The following is an 18,500-nucleotide window of genomic DNA, read 5'->3' on the forward strand; positions in this document are numbered from 1 at the left end:
ATTGTATGGAATGATAGAGCCAAGGGTTCAAAGTTTTGAGTAGGACTTATAAGATAGAAAAATTTTAATGGAATGTATTTCTCAAATTGTGTATTTATTTAGCTGTGTCTGCTTTAGAAAAATCATGAGGATAACTTTATTTTCTGAATGGTTTTAAAATTGATTTTCATGTAGAGTTGGATAGTAAAATATTTTTTGGATTAATTTAATATTTAATAACAAGTGAAACTTAATACTGTCTTTTGTTTTTATATAAAATGATGCCAGCAAATACTTTACACAGAAATCACAGTGAATGGCAAAGTATGGTTAAGTCTCTGGATATGAATGAAGAATTTAGTTACTATTCAACATATCTGTGCCAGATATATTTTAAAAATAGATTATTGGCATGAATGCCCCAACTCTTCTTCATTTTCTTGGTGATGTACTTTATAGTGTTTAATAAGTAATATTTTAAAACCTGCCCTATCTTTTGGGCTTGAAATTTGCATTTGGAGTTCTGCTTGTTAGTGAGTTGAATACTGTTTCATATGTTGGTCCTTTGGTTTTCACTTGTGTCAGTGACCGCTTCATATCTTTTGATAATTTCTATATTGTGTTGTCTGTCTTCATATTGATTTGTTGGAGTTTTTTTATATTTTCTACAAATACAAATACAAATACACAAAACAGTTCAGTGTATTTTATGAGTATGTGTGTATGTGTATTAAAAAAAACTAAAAATGTATAGGAATGACTTTTTTTAACTCCAGGAAAGAAGTTATTCTTTGAGAAAGAAGGAAACATGGGAATTCAACTGAATGTGTTAATACATTATATCCTTTTAAGAGGAAAGAGAGATTGAAGAGAATATGGCAAAATGTTAACATCTAATCTAGGCAAAGAGTTCATGTATGGATATAATTTCTTTATTCTTCCATGTTGAAAATAAACCATAAATATTAAAAGTCAAGATAAGAAGACTAGACAGTAACTTTCTTAAATATATGAAATATATATTTTCCATATAAATTGAATTCAGCAGGAAGGATATCTGTATTTTTGAATAAGATGTAAAATAGAATTTCCACAGGTCTAGCACAGTTTTCCTCCTTTCCTGATTAACAAGTAATTTTTGGGCCAGAACGTTTTCAAAGCATGTTCTTTTATGTTCAGGGTGCACCTGTTATCCTTGCAAATGATGCGGGGAAGTCTCCTTGAATTGGTTTGCAAGGTATAATCTTGAATGGAGCAGCTGCTCCTCTCTCACCACACCTGAGACTGTCTATGTGCCTGCGTCCCGGTCCTGTCTGGAACGTGTTCAGTCTTTACTGGCCTCGGGGCTGGAAGCTGAGTTCGTCTCCTAATGGACTCTCCTAATCCACAGCATAGGGTAATGCCTCTTGCCAGTGGGACAGATTGCATTGTTTAACTTAGTAATTGTTACTTAAAGGGATTACACAATCTGCATACTGAGAAGCATATATTTTACAGGGCAAATGCTGGCTGTATGCAGCACAACATATTGGCTTACTGAAGTCTATTTGCCTCTTTTTTTTTTTTTTTTTCTTTTTAATTCCTGAGCAGTTTACTCTTTTGTTGAAGCACATTCTGGCAAGCTGGCCTATCAACTGAAATATTTAAACTATAAAACAACAAAGAAGACATTAATGAGGATGTTTTAAAACACATTGTGAAACTGCTGTGTGCTTTCAGTTTTCTTAGAAAGTAGGACTGTTTCTGCATCGTGGTAAATCTCTGCAACATTGTTTTTTATGTTTGTTTTTTATGTTTGTTTTTATTTTGTGGTGTCTTTATAGCACCAAGATATTTACCAGAAAATTGTATGTAAATAAAAAACTAGGTGATGTATTCATCTTCCTGTTTCTTTGCACGAAATTTATTTTAAAAAGACAGAATGTCAATTTGTTAAGGAATTTAGAACTGGCCTTTTTTTTTTTTTCTGGTCACTTTTCTTAAGAGTGAGCTCATTTTGGAACCCTCTAATTGATAACATAAAACCTTATAATATATAATATTGAAGACAGAGAAGCCTCCATACTGATTTAAAGAAGTATAGAATGTGAGCATCTCAGTGATTCCTCAGGTTTTTGACTTTGCGAGACATGTAATAACCTTGATGGTTAGAAATGTACAAACAGTTACACCTTGGTCAGGTATGCTGCCAGAAGTTGTAAATAATGGATTCCATGATTTAAATAAATAAATAAATAAATATACCTATTCCTATAGATCTCTACTTACTGTCATTCTGTAGCCTCACTATTGCTGCCTTCACACCCAAGCTCAAAATGTTTGTTTGTTTGTTTCTTTGGAGAAACACTTAGTATAAAAAACTAATGTAATCACTCTAGTCAAGATGATGGGAATCACTGTGGAAGTCTTAGGAACAAAACTGCAAGTTCTCAAAGCACAAAAGAAGTCCCTTTTTGGCTCAGTAGGGTTGGTGCACAAACACTAGAGGAAGTACTGTACCTCGTGTCAGGAACAATGGGAGGAGGACAGTGAGTTGGAGTGGCTGTGCTTTTAGTATGTTTTCTGAGTGTGGAAGGACTTCTGTGGTGGACCGCTTATGAGGAAAACCAGCTTGTGTCCAGTGAATGTTTCAGGACTTAGCTAGTCTATATAAATAAATCATCCAGGGAAATAGCGTGCCCAGGTATCATCCTAACTCACTCATCACCCTTCAACAGCTCTCTTCAAGTGTATTTGACATTTTTATTTAACCTCTTATTTTTTATTTATTTTTTTTATTTCCTGGAGAATAAGAATGTATCAAGTAGAGGCATGTGTTAATGTGAATTTTTGCAAGACTTCAGTTTGGGTACCAAGTTGCACTAGGAAATTATGGAGTTATTTTCGAACATCTTACAGGGGAAGAACTGCTTTTCTTTGAGATCCATAAGACTTTTAAAAATAAAACTCAGTTGGTTGTTCAGCAACCAGAAACGTTTCTGAAGTAGGCGTATGTTGTCTGCCGTGTTGATTAGCTCTTTCTTTTCTATGTGTCTGTGTTAACTCCTTTATGAATAATGCATGGAAATTTCTGTCACACGATTTATAGTAAACCCTAGCTAACAAGGGCGGCTTGGAGTCCTTTTGTGATGAAAAGCAGTTTTAATTGTTATCTTTATTTGAGGTTTAGGGAAGATGATACGCTGCTAAGTATTATAATTAATTTAGTAATACAGAAGCTAATTCTGTAGTATGTGCATTGTTATTTTTCATTAGAACAGAATCATCAAAGTTGTGTGAGTGGGCCAACAGGTTATTGTCTAGGTTCCAGCAGTGTGGAAGATGATGGTTTCCTATCGTTGTTCCTGAAGAGTCTAAGGATGTTACTTGCTTGTATGATATTCCCATTTGCCTCAATTCTTTGTGCCAGGAATATTTGATAATTCCAGAAAGATCATAACTTATGCTGATAAGAGGAATGTAATTAACTCTGTTGGAAAAATTGATTACCTTTTGGAAAAAAATAGAAAAACATCCGTATTTCACATCAAACCCTGAAATAAATTCTAGAAAGGTTAAAACGGAACCTGAAAAGAAAGCATTTATAAAACGGAAAAGACTAGAAAGCATTTCTTTTTCTTTGTGTGGAAGAACTTATTAAGCAACTTTTGAAACTCTGTAGTACAAAGTGTTGATAAATTTGATTATGTAAAGAATTTCATAAAGAGTTACATAAAGAATTTAAAGTATTTAATTTCTGCATGTATATCTATAGAACATGTGCAAACTCAAAGATAAGTAACAGGCCGGGGAAATACTTGTATATATTACAGACTTTACCTACAGAGTATATCAATGATAGGAACAAGTGGAATCCCCCTGATGAGAAGTTGGATAGAATATATGAAGAAAGTGTTGACAGGAGATATATAAATGGCATGTCCTCATTAATTGTCAGGGACATGCATAGTAAATACTAAATTTTATGTTTACTAGAATATATTTCTTTCAGATCGAATTACCAAACTTATTTAGGGTTGGCAAAATTAGTTCTCAGGTAGTCCCACATTTTTGTGAGAGAAAATTGGACTGTTTGGCAATACGTACCAACATTTTAAGTGTGCATATTACTTGGCCCATAATTCTAGGAGTTTATACTAAATACATTTTCTCACATGTACAAAGATGTATAATACAAATAACAGTAATGGCTAACAGTTATTGGGCATTTTCTATTAAGTCAGACATGTTATTAGTACTTCGTGGTATTAACTCTATGTCCTCCCAATTGTCCTGAACTAGGTCCTTCTGTTTTCTTCAGTTAATCGATGAGGGGACCAAGGCACAGAGGATGGCTAGTGGAGGAATGAGAGTCTGAACATGCATTCTGGAGTCTGCACTCCAGGGCCTTTCATACTTCGGGGTGGCTCTGTGGTCATAAGAAGATTGAGGTTGACGTTTATTTACTGACATGGAAATCTCTCATGTCTAGATACAAAGATGCTTCAAAAAAGAAAGTAAAACATTCTACTTAATTAATGGTTTAGGTTAGTTTTAAAAATGTGTAACTGCTTGTATGTGTGAGTGTACTTGTGTACTTATACACATTTAGTAAGCAAGTGAGTAGAAAGTTCTGACAGATATTCAGCTGGTTCCAGCTCTTTCTACAGGGGGAAAAAATGGAAGTGGAAGCCATAGGGAGAGCTTTCATATTATACTCTATATACACACACACATATGTATACCTGCATGCCTGAATCTTTCCTGACGATAATGTATTCATATGTTACTTTTATATTTTAAAAATATTAATAAGAGAATTAAAGGGAAAACTGATATGTTTATTCAGTAGCAGTTCATGGAGCAGCTGCTTGCCCAAAGCACGTAAGTGATAGAATATATCTGTTGTAAATAGATGCATATGTATACATTGAACTAGAATTTTAGAGTTTCAGAGAATTTTAGAAACTAAATATAAAGTCAAGAGAGGTTCTGTTGTGATGTATAGGTTGTTAATAGGGGGGTCTAGAGTAGAGCCTACATCTTACTATACACCTTCTTGGTATTCCCTTTGTTTATCTTGCAGAATGTCTATGAAAATTTTCCCTATAATAATTTGAGTTGCATAGCTTTCTGTTTTCTATAAATATCTAGAAATGCCTATCAAAATAATTTTTCCTTAGAGATTCTTGTAAATCAGAATCAATATTTTCTTTACGTTCTTGATCTTACATAGGAATTTCATACTGATTGAAAGTGAACTACTCTTTAAGATTTAAAAATACAAGTCACTTGCTTTCCTTTGTGGATTAAACTATAATTTTGTTTGTGAATAGAACACAGTATTGCATCTAAATGATATCATGTATGCTATATAGTGCAGGTATAACTCAGTTGAACATGGCATACATGATCTACAGAAAATGTATTCAAAAGCATTTATAAAAACAAAGATAATGCAAATGTCAGCTAAGAGAAGAATTTGTACGTTTGCTAATGCTTCTTGAGTAATGAATAATTGTGGTTTTTTCCCCCACTAGTTATTTATTAAGAAATGGTCTTGCAAAATACATTGATGTAACTCTGGCTATCACTTTTATTTTTTGTTCTTTAATCATCAGGATATTACTGAAAATTCTTCAGATCCAGTACTTGATCTGCACATGTCCTTGGAGGAACTGTACACCCAGAATCTCTTGCAAAGACAAGATGAGAGTCCGTCTTCAGCAGACTTGAGCATGGGTCCTGCCTCTGGCTTTGCTGCAAATGATTATACACCTGCAAATGCTATTGAACAGCAATACAAATGTGAAAACACAAGAACATGGGCTGACTCTCACCCACCAAATGAAATGATATCAAGTGCAGAACGTCCTTCTCCTGTGCTACCTGATTCAGCGGGAAAGGTAACATTTTAAATACATGTGTTGTATGTTATGGTGAGGTTATAAACAGTGGCACTGTGGAGTATTCTGGCTGATCTCTGCCTTTAGAGCAAATCCTCTCTTGAGGTTGAGATTTTCAGAATCCGACCTATGAACTTATTTTGGTTATAGCTTCCTGCTGAAGAAGGCACAGCCAATTAGAGAACAGGGGTGGTGTTGAAATCATACTCCAAAGTCTTGTTTTCCTTTCCATGTGACTTATTTATTTATTTACTTACTTATTTTCTGTCAGGGCTCCGAGTTCTTAATTCAGCAGAGCTCCCTGACCTCGACTGCAGAGTGTGTCATGCTCCAAAACCTGTCTGAAGAATCGTTTGAGAGGACTATTACTATAGCAAAAGGCAATTCTAGCCTAGGTAGGTTCCTTCCTTTCCACATGTATCTTCCCTCTCAACCCCTTTGCCAGAGATGAAATATTGAACACGGTTTTAGCATTGTTGGCTGTAGGCAATAAAATAGATGTTATAAGTGTTCCTGTGGGTTTTCTGGTTCTCATTTTATGTACTCTTTATTTTTCCTGAAATGGTTAACAGGTTTGTTTACTTCTGACGAGCTTAAATCCTCACTCTCTTAATTATTTAAAAGTATGCATGAGCCTCATTCACATTCAAGTAAAAGATATATGAATTGTTTGTGTATGAAACAGCAAATCAGAAAAGGAATTCTTAGGAAATGAAAAGTCAGCAATTTGGAATTTTGAATTCTTTGAAAAAGTAAATTATTAGTTTCTTTGAATGTTACCAGTCATGCATAAGTCAGTTTGTATTTAATTTCTCTCATTCACTGAAATAAAGACGAAAAAGACAGCCAGGTGTGCCACCACCAAACTATAAATGCAAGTTATGCAATATTGCTTCCCAGGTGGTGGGGTTTTTGTGTCCTCTTTTACCCATAAAGGGGTTGAGGCTGGTTAATAATCACAAAACCTAGTGAGTTGGGGAAAGAAGATTTCCTTTAGAAATAAAATCCTAATTACAATAGCCAAAAACTATATGGAGGCAGAGCACATTTGTTTTTCTGTGCTCATGTGGTGCTGGTTAATAGAATCATAAACTAGTTGCTCTGAGTGTCCAGCTGCAGCCCAAGACACTGTTTAGCTCTACATAGAGATCTTGTTCCGTCTGTCATGTAACCAAGCAGTGCCCTTTGCATTGATATCTTATGGCAGAGTCTTGTTTCCTTGTTAAATTTGAGACTTGGCAGTGAAGTCTAACAGCACTTATGTGGTGAGTAGAATTCCAGTCTCTGTCTCCTTCTAAATTTTGTTCCATTTGGTGGCAGCTGGGTACTACCAAGAGCAGCTAAGTGCAGAATTATAGCAAAGAATTTCACTTAGCTTGACTATTTCTTATATATTACATTTAATAAAGTAATATAAAACTTAAGCTATAGAACTTTCTAAATTTGTTCATTATGAGACATATTATAAATATCTAAATGTGTCAGAAATATTTCATCTGTTAGTGAAGTATTTATGAAAGCCTGTTACTTTGAATACTAATTCTATAAGATGTTAATAGAAGTTATAAATGGGCTACAAGTTTAGAAGTTGGGAACATTACACTTAAGGAGACAGGTTTTTGTTTGCATTGCTTCTCAGTATCTTTGGTATTCAAATATGCATTGTGGATCTCTAAGAAGTTATAGAATCCAGCATTTTTTATATTTAATTGACCATGGAATCCCCCCCACCCTTTTTTTTAACCTTCTTATAAGGCAGAGATTTTGCAAAGCCCATGTGAAAATCCCTATTCTCGTGTAATTATTTAATTCAACTGTTGAACATTTATTGTTTTCTATATTCAAGTCACTGTGCATAGACACCATAATTTAACTACTTTCCTCAAGGAATATGAGTTTAAGAGAGTAAGCAAATTGACATATCAAATCCTAAATGCATTTATACGAAGAACATAGAAGGCTTAAAGGAGAGAATAGCTGATCCCTGCTCTGAGTATGGAGGAGTTTAGAAAGACTTCAGAGAAAATTTATCACATAATTTATCACATAATTGGGAAGCTGCTAGAGCTGAAGCAGAGACCTATGAAGCATTACTGAACTTTGTGTGGCATGGATGAAGTGAGGCGTGACAGTGGCAGAGTGAGACTTGATGCTAATGGAGAGATGGGTGGGATACACTTGCCAGGGTCCTGTGCAGGACACAGGCCTGTCCTAAGATCCTCCTGCCTGCTGGAGGTTCCTATGGGCAGTGGTTGCTGAGAGCAGAAGAGTGACAGGGTCAGACTGGGTTTGGAGACCATTCTGGCATAGGTTGGTAAAGTATTTTGGAAGCAGTTGGGAGACTCATGTAAGAGTCATGGTTTGAGCATACTTGATTTTATAAACTGAGCCTTTCGATTGTGTGCCTGTTTTTAGCTGGCTGAGGTAATGTTGAATTTTGTCTAATATTTTTGTCTGTTGAGATAGCCGAATAGGTTTTTGTTCTATTAGTATGTCAGGCTACATCATTTTTTAGCATAGTCCAAGGTACATAAAATTGACCATTTAAAATATTTTGGGCTCAATGTGAGAAAGGAATCCATCAAAATCCTTGAGGAGAACACCAGCAGCAACCTCTTTGACCTCAGCTGCAGCAACTTCTTCCTAGGAACATCGCCAAAGGCAAGGGAAACAAGGGCAAAAATGAACTATTGGGACTTCATCAAGATCAAAAGCTTTTTCACAGCAAAGGAAGCAGTTAACAAAACCAAAAGAGAGCTGACTGAATGGGAGAAGATATTTGCAAATGACATATCAGATAAAGGGCTAGTATCCAAAATCTGTAAAGAACTTATCAGACTCAACACCCAAAGAACAAATAATCCAACCAAGAAATGGGCAGAGGACATGAACAGACATTTCTGCAAAGAAGACATCCAGATGGCCAACAGCCACATGAAAAAGTGTTCCACATCACTCAGCATCAGGGAAATACAAATCAAAACCACAATGAGATACCACCTCACACCAGTCAGAATGGCTAAAATTAACCAGTCAGGAAATGACAGATGCTGGCGAGGATGTGGAGAAAGGGGAACCCTCCTCCACTGTTGGTGGGAATGCAAACTGGTGAAACCACCCGGAAAACAGCATGGAGGTTCCTTAAAAAGTTGAAAATAGAGCTACCCTACAACCCAGCAATTGCACTACTGGATATTTACCCTAAAGATACAAATGTAGTGATCCGAAGGGGCACGTGCACCCGAATGTTTATAGCAGCAATGTCTACAATAGCCAAACTATGGAAAGAACCTAGATGTCCATCGACAGATGAATGGATAAAGAAGATGTGGTATATATACACAATGGAATACTATGCAGCCATCAAAAGAAATGAAATCTTGCCATTTGCGATGACGTGGATAGAACTAGAGGGTATTATGCTTAGTGAAATAAGTCAGTCGGAAAAAGACAACTATCATATGATCTCCCTGATAGGAGGATGTCAAGAAGCAACATGGGGGGTTTGAGGGGTAGGAAAAGAATAAATGAAACAAGATGGGGTTGGGAGGGAGACAAACCATAAGAGACTCTTAATCCCACAAAACAAACTGAGGGTTGCCGGGGTGGAGGGGGGTAGGGAGAGGTTGGTGGGTTATGGGCAGGAGTTGGTAGGGTATGTGCTATGGTGAGTGCTGTGAAGTGAGTAAACCTGGCAATTCACAGACCCATACCCTGGGGCTAATAATACATTATATGTTAATAATTTAAAAAAAAAAGTTAAAAAATAAATAAAATATTTTGGGTATACATTTCTGTGACAGTCTATTCACATTGTTGTCACCTGTCACCACAAACCATCTCTAGTACTTTTTCATCTTCTCCTACCGAAACTCTGTACTCATTAAATAATAAGTATTCTCCCTGTCCCTTAGTTCCTGGCAACCATTCTATTCTCTGTCTTTATAAGTCTTGACTATCCTAAGTTCTTCATGTAAGGGGATCTGTAGAGTATTTGTCCCATTGACTAGCTTAGTCACTTAGCAGAATGTCTTCAAAGCGCATCCATCCATAGCATGTGTAAGATTTCCTTTCCTTTTTAAAAACATTATTTTCAGAATTTCTTTCCTTTTTAAGGCTGAGTATTACTTTGGTTTATTCCTTCATTTGTTTTTAGACACTTGGGTTGCTTCTACCTTAACTTCTAAGTTTTGACATAAAAAAGAATACTAAGATGATTCAGTTCTTGGAGAAAAAAAAATAGTGAAAGGTGAAGTGTTCTTGCTTTCTATTATATCAGGAAATTCATCTAAACCTCAATTTTATTTTATTTCATTTTAAAAAATTATATATTTATTTTAAGAGAGCAAGAGCAGGGGTAGGGACGGAGGGAGGGGGAGAGAGAGAATCTTAAAGCAAGCTCCATGTGCAGTGCAGATCCCAGCATGGGGCTCAATTTCACGACTCTGAGATCATGAACTGATCCGAAATCAAGAGATGAATGCTTAACCAACTGAGCCACCCAGGTGTCTCTGATTTTAAAATTAAAGCCTAAGAGCTCTTTGTCGCATCTACTGTAAGAATGAAGACCCATTGTCAGTACTCAGGCTGTTGACCAGAAGATGTTGACCTCACTCTAAAGGGATGCACTGTTATTGAGAAGGGCCCCAGAGGAGACCTGCGAAGGGACATCAGTCACATCTATATAGAGCTCAGTCTCCTTGGAAAGAAAAAGTAGAGACTCCGTGTTGACAAATGGTGGGGAACTAGAACAGAACTGACTGTGGTCTGCACTCTCTGTTGTCATGTACAGAGCATGATCAAGGGTGTTACACTGGTCTTTCAGTACAAGATCAAGGTCTGTGAATGCTCATTTCCCCAACAACATTGTGATTCAGGACAAGGGTTCTGTTGTTGAAATCCAAAATGTCTTGGGTGAAAAATATATCTACAGGGTTCATGTGAGGCCAAGGGTTGCTTGTTCAATATCTCAAGCCCAGAAACATGATTTAATTCTTGGTGGAAATGATATTGAACTTGTATCAAACTCAGCTGCTCTGCTCCAGCAAGTCCCACCAGTTAGAAGCAAGGATATCAGAAAATTTTGGGGGTGGTATCTATTTTTTTAAAAAAGGAAGAGTTTAGCAGGCTGATGAATGAGATCTAAGTCATCCAGGTACAAGAAACAGCAAGATGCAAGATGCACATAGGGGAAGCAAAAGAAAAATAAAAACAAAAAGAGGCAAACCATAAGAGACTCTTAACTGTAGAGAACAAAGTGAGAGTTGCTGGAGGGGCAGTAGTTGGGAGGATGGGCTGAAATGGGTGATGGGTATTAAGGATGGCACTTGTGATGAGCACTGGGTGTTATATGTAAGTGATGAGTCACTAAATCCTCCTCCTAAAACCAGTCCTACCCTATGTGTTAACTAACTGAATTGAAATAAAAACTTGGGGGGAAAAAAATGAAAATCTTCCAGAAAACAGTTCTTAGGAACATTAAAATCAACAAATGTGCTTCCAAAAAAATAATAAAAAATAAGTGTCCATTACAGTGGAATCTTATTTACCCACGAGAAAGAAGGAACTCCTGCCATTTGTGTACATGGATGAACCTAAGTGAAATAAACCAGAGAAAGATAAATACCGTGTGATCTCATATGTGGAAACTTTTTTAAAAAGTCAAATTCACAGAAACAGAGTAGAATAGTGTTTTCCAGGGGCTTAGGGGTGGGGAAAATGGCAAGACGCTGGTCAAAGGATACAAGCCTTCAGTTCTAAGGTGAGTCCGTTCTGGGGATCTCATGTCCAGCACTCTGACCACCGTTAGTACCATATTGTATATTTAAAATTTGCTAAAGGAATCAGTCTTAAGTGTTGTCAGACCCATGGAAAATGTAACTCTGTGAGATGATGGATGTGTTAAGTAACTGAACTGTGGTGGTGACCATTTCACTAGGTATACGTCTATCAAGTCTTCGCATTATATGCTTGAAATATGTACAGTTCCCCTGTCAGTTATACCTTGATCAAGCTCTTAGGAAAAAAGGCTAGGGATCATGGCTAGGGAAATTGAGGTACAGCCACGGACTAGTAAATTTCCCATGATGATATAAGACAGGGGTCAGCAGACTTTTTCTGTAAAGGACCAGACAGTAAATACATTCGATTTTATAGATCGTACAACCTCTCTTGTGCCTGCTCAGCTTTGCTGGTGTGCCATGAACGCAGCCATGGAGGATCCGCAGGGAACAGCCACGGTCAGTTTCCAATAGAACTTCATTTGTGGAGGCTAAAAAAATGAAATAAAATACAAATCATTAGTATAAGTTTTAACAATATTTTAAATACATTTGATGATGGTTTATTTCTGTGAGAGAACTATAGCTAGATAACTAAAGCTTGGATGTCCCATTTTCAGGCATGAAATACCAAGTTGGAAACATATTATAAATCCGGGTTGTTCCTAAAAAGATACTTGACATACAGGGACACTTCGGTGGCATCTGCCTTTGGATCGGGTCATGATCTCTGTATCCTGGGATTGAGCCTGATATGGGGATCCCTGATTGGGGTGGGGGGGAGATCCTGCTTCTCCTCCTCCCTCTGTTCCTCCCCTGCGTATGCTCTCTCTCTCGCTCATTCTCCCTGTCAAATAAATAAAATCTTTTTTTAAAAATTAAGAAAAAGATACTTGAAATATCGTGTCCAATTTGGTATTATTAAAAGTAATATTTAAAAGAATTACTTTACTTTTATACACAAAATGCAAACCTAAAAAGGAATCTTAAAGCAAGTTTTTATAAACCACCCTTACAGCCTTATAGCTCTCCTTACATTAATTATGTAATCTTGTTTGGAAGGGACTTTGGCACTTGGTTTTAAGTGAATTTACTTACATTAATTAAAAAAAAATCTTTTAAATATTTTATTTATTTATTTGACAGAGGGAGAGAGTACACATCTCCTTGCTGAGCCAGGATCCAGACATGGGACTTGATCCCAGGACTCTGGGATCATGACCTGTGGCTGAAGGCAGATGCTAAACCGACTGAGCCACCCAGGTGCCCCTACTTACAATAATATTATGCACAGTTTTAAATATAATTTCAATTTTATATTTTTATATTTTTGAAGAAATTTTTATATTTTTGAAAAAATATGAGGGTAGGGTGAGAAGGAAACATAAATTCAGAGGGGATTTATTGAGAAACCCTTTCTGAGGAAGTGATATTGAAGAGTAAGAAGGAATTAGCTGTGTGAGAGCTACAGAACAGTATTGGGGAGAGACTCCTCTGTGAAGTGGGGAGAGGCTGGGTGTGTTTCTGACAGCAGTCCATGTGGCTGGAGGATGGGGAGCCAAGGGCTTGGTGCTCACGAAGGACACATGTCGGGAGGGCCAGGCCATCAGTGCCCGACAGACTGTGCCAATTAGGTGTGCTGTATATTAGCACTGCTAGTAAAGGATTGTTAGCGAGGTGGTGATGTGATCTGTCTCTTTTGAATGGTCGCTGTGTCTGCTCTGAGAAGAATGCGTTGGTGGTTGTCAGGAGACCAATTAGGAAGACCAATTAGGAAGCTGTTTCAAAAAGTGAGGCAAGAAGTGCCAGCTTGGTGTAGGGTTAGTGTGGAAACAGAGAAAGGTGAATGCGTTCAAGATAAATTTTGAAGCTGGAAGTGACAGGACGTGATGATGGATTAGAGATACGAGGAGAGCGAGGGAGCTGGGACTCGAGAACAACTCCAGCATTTCTGTTTTGAGAAATGGAGAGTAGCACAATGATGCCGTTGCCAAAGAGGGGAAGGAACCTGGTGAAATACGGGAAGTGGAAACTTGGAAATTCAATTTTTCTATACTAAGGCTGCATTTCCTATTAGCCACCTAAGGAACATGTCAGGAGGGCAATGAAATACCGAGATCTGGAGCTCCTAGGACTTCAGATTCAGAGATGAAATGGGGAGAGATTAGAATACATCCCTTTGGTTAAACAGACCACTATACATCAGGCACTGAGGGTAAGACTTGAGTACAAGCTTCTTGCTTTTTCCATCTCATGAAATCAGCATAGAACTTGGCACATAGTCAGTATGTGGTAAACACATAGTAAATGAATAAATGATCTAGAAATAAGGTGAAAGCCTGGAGTTTCTTAATTTATGCAACTCATTTTCCATTTGTAGTCTTTCTCTTTATTTTCTTATATGTATAAGAGATGAACTGCTATAAAATTGATTTGTTATTGTCAAAATATCTGCCTTGGGAGAGTTTTCTGTTTAAGGGGCAACACATCAAATAGCCTGAGTTCTGTTCAGTCCACAGTGTAGATCTATTTCATTTCTAGTGCAGTCAACATAGAATGTCTTTTTCTGGATACAAGTTGAGAAACATTAAAAAATGTACTTAAAATTTATTTTATGTTAGAAACTTTTTTTCTTTCCTTTTGATTGTTTTTTTTAATTCGATAAAAAAGTTGCTCCTTTTATCTATGGATCCATAGGGATTATTAAATTCAAGTTAACATGAATTTTGGAGGGTCACAAACTTGATACATATCTGTGCTTCTCCTTTACCATAGGGATGACAGTAAGTGCTAATAAAGATGGCTTGGGGATGATTGTTCGAAGCATTATTCATGGAGGTTCCATTAGTCGAGATGGCCGGATTGCTGTTGGGGATTGCATCTTATCTATTAATGAAGAATCTACTATCAGTTTAACTAATGCCCAGGCACGAGCGATGTTGAGAAGACACTCTCTCATTGGGCCTGACATAAAGTAAGTATTATGTTCACTCCAGTTTGGCTTGGGAAATTCAAAAATTTCAATTCATGAATTGGAATCTTTTCAGTAGGTACTTCTGTTTCATATGCAAAAATTATCACATATTTATTAAATATAAATCACTCAGGAACTTGACTATTCCTGAGTAGTTCTTGATTATAGACATAGTTTCTTTAAGACTATACAATGTTGAAATATTTGAAAATGATTTGCCTCCTGTGTTTAATTTTGCTCCAGTGCTTTTGCAAAATCCTGAGACATCTCTCACAGAGCAGGAGGGTCCACTCAGGATCTTTCAGAGAAGTTTGGGTTGGCTTAATGTAAGGAACCGTGTACTACCCAACTGACCTATGTGAATCCTAGGACTAAGCTGGTTCTTTAATGACCAGTCATGGAAAAGACCATAAAGAACAGTGTCAGTCTGACCCATCATTTACCGTTTGGTTAACTACATCATGCTCCAGGAGAATTCACCAGTATATTGGTATAGTCCGATTGTAGGTCATGTAGGATATTTTGTCAGTAAGCTCTTAAACCATCCCATAATCCCATAATGTGCTAAAAGCATGTTATAGATGTGACTTGGTTTTTAAAGTTACTAAACATTTCTTGAGCCAACACAAAAATCAGTTCATGACTCTGTCACACCTCATCAATGTAATAGCTTGGCTTTTTTTCTCTAGCATTGATGATTGAATATTTTTATTTAATGTATAAGGGATAAAATAGTAAGATAAGAGCTCAGGTAAAGATTATTTACCTTAAACTTATATAATGATTACCATTATGGGAAACTTTGCTGTATTAATGTTATTTTACTGACTTCATTCTATATTATTCTTTTTTGCAAAGTATCTATTACTAGAGCTTAGGTAAGAAAAAAATATATTACCAGTGTGTCTTTCATTCTGCCGTCATTAAAAGCAGAAAAATTTATACTGTTTGAAGTGGATTTTGCCATCTTATACGAAAGTACTATTATTTGGGGGTGGAATTTCTCTAACAGGCTTTCATAATTTTTCATGCTCTTTTGACTTTTATAATGGAATAGATCATTTCATCTTGTGACAGTTCCTTAATTACCTTAATAATGTGAGTCCAAGTACATTAGAAATTTCAGTGCCTCTAAGAAAACAGAGAAACTTTAAGAGCTTTATTTATCACTTATGGGCCAGTGTCCATTCCTCTAGCTTCAAAGATGAAGGCTATAGACCCACATGGGGACCCCTTATTGCAAGGCTTTTAGCTCACATAGTGTAGATGTAGTATAAAACACACATGGCCTGGTAATTGAACATCTAATTGATTGTGTGATATGGATGTCTTATGCTATGAGCACTGGTGCAGGTCCCTTGCCCACTTTCTGGCACTCCGTGCACCAGAAACAGTGCTTGGTTATCTAGCCGTCCCCCTCAGTTCTAATGTACTGAAACACTTAGAAAGCGGCCAAGGAATAAGACCATCGTGACATTAATTTGGCATAAATTAGGCATCTAGTCAACTCTAGGGAAGTTGTCAGGTGCTTTTTCAAGCTTCCAAAGTCCTTTTTCTCCTTTCCTTCTTTCTGTTGCTTTTGTCATTTGCCTTATTTGTTTTCCCACGCTCTGGGTCAGCACCAGGATGGGCCCACTTGTGCTTACAGCAGCTTTGGCAGGGCTTTTTAGGATGTCAGAGGTAACTTCATAAATTATTGCTTTGGGATCCCAGGAGTCAAAATGTAATATCTTATTATTGTTTTTTAAAACATTTTATTTATTTGGCAGAGATAGAGACAGCCAGGGAGGGGACACAACAGGGGGAGTGGGGGAGGGAGAAGGACACTCCCCGCTGAGTAGAGCTGGGAGCTTGATGTGTGGCTCCATCCCAGGACCCTGGGATCATGACCTGAGCTGAAGGCAGACGCTTAACAACTGAGCCACCCAGGCACCTCCAAAATGTAATATATTAAACTAAAAAAGTGAATAAGAAAAGTCCTGCAACTTTTTCTTCTCTAGAAATCAATTAGCCAATTAATCTCTTTCTCATATTCTCACCTGTGTATGGACACACACACACACACACACACACACACACACACATTCATTAACAGAATCACAAAACATACTGATTTCTTCCCAAGTGTCCTACTAAGGCTGAGATTCAGATGGTTATAGTTTGACTCATGGGGTAAATGGTAGAAATTCGAATCATATACTCCTTTTTCAGAAAAAGGGTGTTAAGTGGTAAAAAAATAGCCATTTAGATGGACTGGAGCTTAGCACCGTTTTGCAGGAAATGTTTTGGCCCTGTCCCTTTCCTATCACTAGCTCTTCTGAAGCAGAAGGTTTAGAATTACCTTAAGAGCTTTGTGAATAATCCTTCCAAAAGGAAAGCGAGTCCCTCCAGTTACTCTGAGTGGAGCCATAACATTGCCTCTGGCCCATTAAGCTTTGTAGTCATTACCCAGATCTAGGCTCCATCCGTGTCTCTTCCCCTTTGTGTCTTGTTATGAAGGTGGGATGCCAGTGGAGGAGTGTATTGGGGGACCTTAAAAAATCTACATAGTTCAGTTACATAACTGATTGGTTTTAGGAAAAGCATTGCTTATTGAAGACAAGGCACTGAATTTCTTTTCTGCCGTTTGCGATAGATAGCAAGGCACTTTGTGTGTGTGCGCTCATGCGTGCCTGTGTAGATAATTTTGAGTTTCAAGAGTTCAAGAACAGCCAGTTTAAGTTCCAGGTTTCATTATTTTGTATGGAAAACCAGATGTGAAGCCGCACCAGAATGCATTCTGTTTCACTTCTCACTCCACCTTGCCAGGAGCTCTTATATTTCTGTAATAATAGCCAGGGTTTTGTGCCTAGCAGCAGCTGCTTCTAACATCTGCCAGATAATTACCGAGCTGAATCAGAATTCACCTGCCTTAACCTAAAGTGTGGGATGAATTCCTGATCAAGGAATAAAAGATTGATTGCAGTTACATTTTTCTATGCTTGTTAATAATCACTGCTATAGACACCAGTAAAGAACAGATGCTTTTCTGGGGGAGGTGTAGATGGGGAGGGAGGTGGAAAGGGGAAGAAAAACAACCAGGAGCACCCACTTTTAACTACATATGTATGCATCTCACATTCCGCTCAAGACATTGACATTTGTTAACACCATTGTAAAAAGATGCTGCGGCGTATGCTTCACATTCTAGATTTTCTGCAGCACCTGCTGATGATCGAGCCCCCCTTTATGTGTGAGTATTGGTGATTCAAAAGCTCATGATGGCTGTGTGTTACAACTTGTCTGTGAAAACCATTTCATGCTTTTGTAACTTCCCGTTGCAAGGATAGATCCAGATACGGACTCAGAGTATACATTTCGGCTTTCCTTTCTTCATTTACATGAGAATGTAAATATCAACACCACTGTGAGATTGTTACATGTTCACATTGCACTGACGATTGTGAACTCATTTGAAAATCATATTTTCCAACTACAGAGCTTTCAAGCTCTTTTGTGGGGCGTGATCCCGCCTGCGCGTGCAGGCGCCGTCTCTGGATTAGTAGCCGGATCACATGTCAGCATCACTGATGCTGCCCTTTCTCCTTCCTCTCCGTTTGTAACCAGAGGTTAGTTTACGTGTACGAATCTTTAACACAGCTCTCAAAGAAGCTGTTCCAGTGTGTTTATTCAGACCACATTTCATTTTTGGTGCCCTTCCTGGGATCCGGAGGTGTGCTGTATGACCAGGAGTGTGTTAGAAATGCTTTGCGTGTGCTGTTGCATTGTGGGAATCTTATGGTGTCCTCACTGTGTGTATTGGGGTAAATATTTGCAAAAGCTGCTTTCTTTCCCCTTTCTCACTGCTGTCTAAAATATCAGAAAAATATTTGTAAAGCTCCC

The 18,500-nt window shown here is 37.5% G+C and overlaps 1 protein-coding gene and 1 pseudogene across 6 annotated transcripts in view; both read left to right on the forward strand.

The window, feature by feature from the left end:
• Nucleotides 1–18,500, forward strand: part of MPDZ (multiple PDZ domain crumbs cell polarity complex component) — a 128,535-nt gene that overhangs the window by 54,784 nt on the left and 55,251 nt on the right. For all 6 annotated transcript variants that reach the window (XM_032880579.1, XM_032880580.1, XM_032880583.1 and 3 more), the window contains 3 exons: nt 5,580–5,864; nt 6,136–6,259; nt 14,420–14,618. In XM_032880579.1, coding sequence (XP_032736470.1) covers nt 5,580–5,864; nt 6,136–6,259; nt 14,420–14,618 — 608 coding nt within the window. The remainder of the gene's footprint in view (nt 1–5,579; nt 5,865–6,135; nt 6,260–14,419; nt 14,619–18,500) is intronic.
• LOC116880991 lies at nt 7,974–11,003 on the forward strand (annotated as a pseudogene).

Source organism: Lontra canadensis, unplaced genomic scaffold, assembly GCF_010015895.1.
Source record: "Lontra canadensis isolate GAN:19392208 unplaced genomic scaffold, GSC_riverotter_1.0 scaffold70, whole genome shotgun sequence".
Classification (NCBI taxonomy): Eukaryota; Metazoa; Chordata; class Mammalia; order Carnivora; family Mustelidae; genus Lontra; species Lontra canadensis.